Raw genomic sequence first — 8,483 nt, 5'->3', positions numbered from 1 at the left:
ATAGATCATATAAATGAATCATTTGAATGGAAATGACAAATGGTGAAACAAAGACCCAGTGGTACTCACCGTCCAACATAACAACAAAGGTTGATAGAAAAAAAAGATCGAAGAGACGTGTCAAAGCTAAAGAGTCGGTGAAAAAAGTCTGAAGAATTCTCCTTGTTAAAGCAGTGGGTCCATCCAGCCGTTACGATTCGACGTTTAAATAACCCACGTGACTAATTTTCTCTCTTACCTTTCTTACTTATCCCCACATGTCAAAATCTCTCCCTCTCTCTTCTCTCTCAGTTTCTGTTTTCTCTCTCTTACTCTTTTTATCCCCACATGCTCAAATCCCAAATCACAAATCTCTGTCTCTTCATCTCTCGGTCTTTCTTTCATTCTCCCTCAAAAAAGCAGAATAACAAAGTTATGGAAAGTCTCCAAAAACTCAACCTTCTTTCCATCTCTTTAGCCATAACAATCGTCTCTCTCAACATCGCCACCGATTTACCTTTCATCGAACTCAAATTTCCAAACAACAATATATTACTACGGACAACGCCGGTTAAAAACCAGTCGTCCAGTATACCAAGTCGAGTCGGATCAGATGAGTGTCGGCTCTGGACCCAAGTCTGTTCCGATGAAATTCTCCGGCTGGCTCACGAGCCGGAGAACGTGGTGTGGCTAAAACACGTGAGGAGAACAATTCACGAAAACCCGGAGCTTGCGTTTGAGGAGTATGAGACGAGTAGGCTAGTTCGGACCGAGCTGGATCGTTTGGGTATTCGGTACAAGTATCCACTAGCTAAAACGGGTATTCGGGCTTGGATCGGATCCGGTGGCCCCCCTTTTGTTGCTGTTCGGGCTGATATGGATGCCCTTCCTATTCAGGTAAACAGAACTTTCCCTTGTAAAGAAAAAACTTAAATGTGTTAAATATAATATTTTAGTTGATTGTGTATAGATATGTGGGTCTAGACAATGTGGTTGATTGGTTGCACTTTCTCCCGTTTTCTAGTTTTATTTATTTTAAATTACTAAACTTTATCAATTATGTTATAGTTTTATTTTTAGTAGTTAAAGTTTATATCAAGTTTCAATAATTTTTAACCAATCTTACTTTAACTTTATTTTTAAAGCTACAACAGAAAAATTAAAGCAATTGTTTTCTTAAATATTCTAGGTATAAAACCTAAAGTTTTTTTCAGAAGCTGTAGAATCTGTAAAATAAAAAAATTATTTATAATATAAAATAAATTAGATAATGATAACTAAAATATTTTTAAATATTTAATTTAATTTTGGGTGTGTTTAAAGTTATTGAAATATTTTAAATAACATCATTATATATACATTGATTGATATAAATAACAATTTAAAATATATATATATTACATATTTTATTTTAAAATATCTACAGTTTATAACTTACAGCTACAACAAATTTAACTACTGCAAAAGTTTCTGCAAAAAAATATACAGTAATAACTTTACAATTATAACCAATTTATCTACAGTTAAATTTATACAACTAAATTTTTAAAACGACGGTCGAACCAATTATCACCAATATATTTTATATTGTATAAACTAAATTACTAGGGGATGATGAAAAGAAATGTAAAATGGGATAATAGCGACAAAAGGATAAACAGATATAATTTGTGGAAAAGACACAGTAGTAGTTTTTGTCAAAAAAAAAAGACACAGTAGTTTTCTTAAATAAATGCGATATTTTTATCGCACGTGAATTTGACAATAGAAAATCACGGATATAACAGCATCATATATATATTTAAAATCACCGAAATTTATTATATTTTAATAATTATGTTGGAAATGTTTTATCACAATATTTTACTGAAATTTGATAAAACTCATTTGCAAATAAAATATCAAACCATGGTCTAATGGAAATGCTTGTGTGAAACAATAAACCTTTGATTTGTTGTCACAAATTGCTAAAAAGTAGCAAAAAGTATAATTACTCTCATTTTCTAAGATTATTTCCCATTTAAATGGTTTTTTAGTTCTTCAGTTACTTTAGTTAACTTATTGTTCAAATATTTCCTTGTGGTTTTTGTGGAGTAAAAGAACAATACTGGTTTCAAGTTTCAACTTCTTACTATTAATTACTTAATTTTCTATTTTTAGTTTCCTCCACTTTAATTACTTCGAGTAAAAGAACAATACTGGTAATTTTTTTTTTTTGGTAAAATGTTAAATTAATACTGGTAATTTTTTTTTTTGGTAAAATGTTAAATTAATACTGGTAATTAACACGCCCTAAGACTCTTCTAAATTGTTTTCTTGTTAAGACTAAAATATATGACTAAGATTTTCGTAAAGAAAGTTAAAGACTGAGAAATAGTGCAAAATTTAATTTGGTTTAGATGTTCAATTTCTCGATGTAATCAATTATATGAGATGTTTTAAACTAGAGTCATTATATATATTATTTGTTCGGTTCCACTTGACCATGTGAAACACCTACTTTAGGAAATGTCGGCTGCTTTTATATTGTTTCTCGCTGACAAAGAGTCCGTGTCATATGTGAGATCAGGATGGTGGATTGTGTGGTCGATGTGAAATGGTTAATAGATAACGCATATTACTTAGAAAAAATATTCATTGTGGCCATGTAAAATAAAAATAAGAAACAGTTGAACTGAAACAAAAAAAGCCAAATTGGATATGTATTAAAACATGATATATTTTACAATCACCGAAATTTATTTAATTTTATCGAACAAAATTATGCTGAAGACTAATTACAAGTATTTTTAGGAAATGTCATGTGACAAAAAAACTATTTCATAATTCAAGGAAACAACAAGACTTTTAGGTTTCAAAATTCAAAGAAACAACAAGACTTTTCTATATGCTTTCTGGTCAGTACTTTTTTTTTCCTGGTCAGTACTTATAATTTTTAAGCTAAAGTTTTGGAGAAATAATGCAATTTACATACTCTGTTGAGAATTGTTGCGTTCCGTGTGACCATGTGCAATATTCCAGTTTAGGAAAACTTGTGTTATTTTTTTATTGTTAGTCGCTGACAGAGAGACTGTCTTACATGAGATATGATGATGATAGATTGTGTGGTTGATGTGAGATGGTTATTGATAACGCATAGAACCAGGACCCTTCTAATAGCATGTGCTATTGGAACGGTCAAAAAGAATCCGAATCTAAAAATGAAAAAATATTAAGAAATTTTCAAAAATAAATAAGCAAATATAGTTAAAAATTTCAAAAATTTAGATATAATTTTAAATTTATAGTTTATAATTTGAACGGAAACCTGAAATATATATAGATAAAACTATTCTCTTAAACCTATCTAATTACATATTAAAATATATAATTAAGATATTTTTGAACATGGCCTTAATATAATTTGAGCCTTAATATAATTTGAGAGCGTTGCAACCTTTATATTTTCTAACCGAACTAACGCTGTTGTGGTCATATAAAATAGGAAGCAGTGGAATGGAAACACAAAAGCAAAGTTGCAGGCAAAATGCACGCTTGTGGTCATGATGCACATGTCACTATGCTTCTTGGTGCTGCTCAGATTCTTAAGTCTCGTGAACATCTTCTCAAGGTAACTTCATGGGGCTTTTTTTTCGCAAATTTCCAAAATAGATATTTTCAAATTTTTATCATAAAATTAGATTCTAAAAATTAAAAATTGACCAAAATATTTTATTTAATAGGAGAAAAGATCCTTATACCCTAGATATATAAATACAAATAAATAAAGAAAAATAAAAAATATTTTTTGTAGTTCCAGATTATATTTTTTTTAAATTCAAATCTTTTTATAATGTTTTTTGATTTTTTTTTAGTTTTTTCCAAATTTATTTTTGAAATTCGAAAATAGTATTTGAAAGTATTTTTAAAATTTTCATTTTTTTAATTTTAGTATTAATTTTTTATTTTACAAAAATTTTAAACCTCAATCTCAAATCTCTATGTTTTAACTCTAAATTATAAAGTTTATATTAGTTAACTCAAATAGTATAAGTGTATATTTACCTATTTAATGAAATATTTTGGTAATTTTGATCCTTGGAATCTATATTTGTGACAACAAATTTTTTAATGCAATCCTAGAATATATATTTTAAATATTATTTAGTTTATTGGATTTTAACAAAAAGTAGGGAAAAAAACATTAGCTGGTTCGTTATAAACTTGTATAGCTTACATTTTAAACATTTTTGTTTAATGGATTATTTAAGAGTGGACTATATCTATTCTGACTTGTGACTGGTGGGTCAGTGTATGTTTTGCTACGATGACTTGCTTTTAAAGATAAAGGGAAGCTTCCAAATTCAATCAAATACTACACATGTTTGACGGGTCTACCGTGTGTAAATTTACAAAAACAATTTTATATTTGGTTACAAACTCATTTTAATTAATAGTTTATACTATGTCACTTGTTGCATCATCTAATCTAACCTTTGAAAACATTGCTTCGAACCGAATTTTAAAGGGAACAGTGGTTCTACTATTCCAGCCAGCAGAAGAGGCTGGAAACGGTGCCAAGAAGATGATTGAAGACGGAGCCTTGGATGACGTGGAGGCTATCTTTGCAGTCCATGTGTCCCACGAGCATCCAACGGGTGTCATTGGATCTAGGAGCGGTCCTCTGCTCGCTGGATGTGGATTTTTCCGGGCAATCATTACTTCGGAAGAGACCGGCAGCTCTGCTGATCTTATTATCGCAGCTTCTTCCGCCGTCATAAGCCTTCAAGGCATTGTATCACGTGAAGCTAGTCCTCTTGATGCTCAGGTGCTTCTAAATAGCCACCGCAAGATATTTGGTAATTTGAAAAAGTGAAATCCTGATTCGTATTTTATCGAATTTTAGGTTGTGTCGGTGACTTCGTTTGATGGCGGTCACAGTCTCGATGCGGTGCCGGATATGGTGGTTCTTGGGGGCACTTTCAGAGCCTTTTCCAACTCAAGCTTCTACTACCTTATGAAGCGTATTCGAGAGGTGCGTATCGTATAACCAAACCACTTGGATTATAATTTTGGTTTCTTTTGCAATTTGATAAGCCTGATCCAATACAAAACCATGGACTATAAAGTTTCAACACTATCCTAACAGAGCCCAAAAAAATTTAGATTCAGTCAGTGGCATGCATTTTGTTTTATTCATTCAAAGTGGCATGCATTTTGTTTTTGTTGTTTAAACTGAATTGAAACCCCAAATCTATACTATTAAAAGGGAACCAGTCTTGAAAAATCGACTTATACAAGTTATTTTGGACCCTTTCATTTTTTAGTCCAACCTATTACATATAACAAAATTTTATAACTAACATATTTTATAACAAGTTAACAAGATTCTCCTTCATTTAAATAAAGCTTATTATTGTTATTGACTTTAAATGTTACTATAATCTAAACCGTTGACTTTTAACATTTTAAATATGTGCGTAAGAAAGATTTGTATAAACCATTGTTTCTATTACTAATGTTTATATAATTTTTTGGTATCGAATGATGGTGTGGAATTAATTTAAAACAATATTGTACTTCATCTATACTACTAAAAAGGAATCACTACCAAAAAATTTACTGAAAAAATTGTTGAATCCTTTCACTAATTAATTATTTTTCGTCCAACTATTTGAAAAATTGATTTGCGGATGCGGGTTGAGTTTTTTATGCGGACTTAGTATGAGTTGGTGGATTTTGGATCGCGGCTATCTGTCGACCCGCAAATTATTTTAAAAAAATAAAAATTAAAAAGTAAATACTTTTTTTAAATACAAGAATTTAAAAATAATAATTTAAAATTTAAGTCATGTATAAATTTTTTATTATAAATATATTTTTATAGTAATTAAATTAAATAATGATTTTAAAATATATATATATAACCCACAGATAACCACAAAATTAAGCAGAGCGGATGCATGTACGATATTATTTGTTTGCAGGTTGTGCGGGTCATATTTTTAACCAAAACAAAGTTGAAAATCCACGGGTTGGTGGGTCAGCAGGGCGAGTTCGACCCGCAACTCAGCTTTAACCGTGCATATATCAGATCAATTTTTAAATTACAATATATTTGATTTAAATTTATACACAAATATGATTATAAAAATACAAATATAATCAGAAAAAAACAAATATAAAAAAAAAATTAAAATAAAAGAATATACCCTCTTTTAAGGGCGGGTCAAAATCTAGTATTATATCAAACTCAGTCGGAGAAATATGTGTTTACCTGATTTGTTTATGTTATACAGTAAGAGAAAATAAAAATGACCCTAAAACAAACCATAATCAGTTTAGTATAATCGAAGTAAATGCAGAACAAACCGCTAAATTTAAAAAATCTTTTATTCTTTTTTTTTCTTTTATTCTTCGCTTCTAAAATTTTATAATTAGTTTGATACTTTTTATAATATTATATTTCAAACCTCGATGAAACCTCACAACAAAAGACTAATACATTATATACTACATTTTGGTGTGTACTTGTTTATAAACAATTAGTATAATCCGATAGGGATATTAACCGAGAGGTAACACGTTACACATATATGTTATTAAATGACAATAGTTAAATAAAAATTTGAAACATTACCTTTACAGAAATTGGAATGGATAATGCAGATATATCATGTATATCTTGCTACTAGTATTACTGACAGAAAAAAACTTGCTACTAGTATTACTGACAGAAAAACTTGCTACTAGTATTGAGTTACCATATTTAAAATATGCATCTATTGTAACGCAGGTACTAGTGGAACAGGTCGGGGTTTTCGGTTGCACAGCGACTCTGAATTTCTTTGAGGAGCAGAACGCAATATACCCGCCAACCACAAACGACGACGGAATGTACACACACTTGAAAAAAGTCACCGTTGATTTGTTGGGAGACAACCACTTCGCGGTGACTCCACAAGTTATGGGAGCTGAAGATTTTGCATTCTACTCAGAGGTCATCCCGGCCGCATTTTACTTCATTGGCATAAGAAATGAGGAACTTGGATCAGTCCATATTGGTCATTCACCGCATTTTATGATCGATGAAGATAGTTTACCGGTTGGAGCCGCTGTTCACGCCGCCGTGGCTGAGAGATACTTAAATGATAAATGTTCGTAAGAATAAAGACAATCTTCCCGACTTTTTGGATGATTTTGTTTTAGGTTTTGCATAAAATTATTATTTAATCATTGCATCGCTAGTATTTGTCAACCTTTTTTCCTTTTTCGTTTAAACTTGTAGACCGCATATATTGCATAAGAATACTGGTACAAAATGTAGCGAATTTTATATTTATTCCTTATATACTATTTGAGAATCATCTATACTATTAAATTTAAAGTACACTTTAAAAATCACCTTTCCTTTATGATTTTTTTTTCGACAACAATATTCTATTTTACTAGAAAACCATCGATTCGGAAAACCAAGCCGGAGTGTAGAATCGATATATAATATAACTGAAAGAGAACTCCTCCGACCACGTACAATTTCGTCCGCTATTATATTTTACGCTCTTGAAATATATCGTATCCTGAAATTAGGAAAGAAAGTCTTATTGCAGCAAAACTCTTCCATATATGAAGCAAAATTTGGCCATTCTTCGGATGAGGATACCATATTCACCAATTAAAAATAATCCGTCACGAAAATTACTTCTGAGAATTGTAGTGTTTTCATACACTCCATTGTCCATATCAATGCTTACATTCTGCATGCAAAGGTGACATGCTTCTTCTTAGATTCATCGCTCCCATCACGACGTCTTCTGAATCCCTTTTTGACAAAACCAAACTTAACCCGTAAAACTATCTTGCTCTCTCCATGCTCTATCAACAAAGCAAACTCTAGTATCCTCCAGCGATTGCGAGTTTGCAACGGTTGGAAGATTTTTGTGATTCTTCTGTACCAATAATTGCGCTTCCGTCCAAAGGGTTCCTTCTATCTCTGCCTTACACAATATTTTCTGAAGATTTTCATTTCTATTCTTCCATATATACCACATAATCCATTAGAAAAGATCTGAATCAATTTCCTTCCAAAACCCTCCAAAACAGGTAGTCTAAACTAGTGTAAATCGAGGAGGCTGGGAAAATCCCACGAGTGGAAGAAATCATTTATGATTAATATTACAATTTTTGCCACCGAAAATAATAGTACTCTTTCAAACGATCATTAATATCTGATTTTAATAAAAACAAAAAATCCCATTCTATATGTACCCAATTTGATAGACAGACCCAAAAGTCATTTGTTTACTCGGTTTAGTTTTTTCATGCCAATAGAATTTCCTTTATCTGCATTGATTCATTGAATGTATTTCATTTATTAATGTACACCTATTTTTCTTAACATTTCAATATATATTGATAATATTTAATAAAATTATATCAAAAATCACATAACAATTCTATAAAAATAAAAATATACACCAAATAAGATAATAAAACAATATGAAAATCATATTTCTAAAATTTAA

The 8,483-nt window shown here is 30.6% G+C and overlaps 1 protein-coding gene across 1 annotated transcript; it reads left to right on the top strand.

Annotated features, from left to right (window-relative positions):
- The first annotated feature begins 270 nt into the window (after positions 1-270).
- LOC108809820 (IAA-amino acid hydrolase ILR1-like 6) lies at positions 271-7,322 on the top strand. Its single transcript, XM_018581990.2, has 5 exons — positions 271-876; positions 3,464-3,589; positions 4,487-4,786; positions 4,865-4,993; positions 6,755-7,322. The coding sequence occupies exons 1-5, from the start codon at positions 328-330 to the stop codon at positions 7,121-7,123; spliced, it is 1,473 nt and encodes a 490-aa protein (XP_018437492.1). The 5' UTR covers positions 271-327; the 3' UTR covers positions 7,124-7,322.
- Positions 7,323-8,483: the final 1,161 nt, after the last annotated feature.

This window comes from Raphanus sativus, chromosome 1 (assembly GCF_000801105.2).
Source record: "Raphanus sativus cultivar WK10039 chromosome 1, ASM80110v3, whole genome shotgun sequence".
NCBI classification, from domain to species: Eukaryota; Viridiplantae; Streptophyta; class Magnoliopsida; order Brassicales; family Brassicaceae; genus Raphanus; species Raphanus sativus.
The sequence above is the reverse complement of the archived record's forward strand: the minus strand, read 5'-3'. Positions and strand labels throughout refer to the sequence as shown.

Bases quoted from the DNA above. Each gene is read 5' to 3' on its own strand.
- LOC108809820 (XM_018581990.2), top strand. From the start codon at position 328: ATGCTCAAATCCCAAATCACAAATCTCTGTCTCTTCATCTCTCGGTCT. The intron at 4,787-4,864 runs GTGCTTCTAAAT...ATCGAATTTTAG, and splicing joins CTAGTCCTCTTGATGCTCAG to GTTGTGTCGGTGACTTCGTT. The intron at 4,994-6,754 runs GTGCGTATCGTA...ATTGTAACGCAG, and splicing joins TTATGAAGCGTATTCGAGAG to GTACTAGTGGAACAGGTCGG.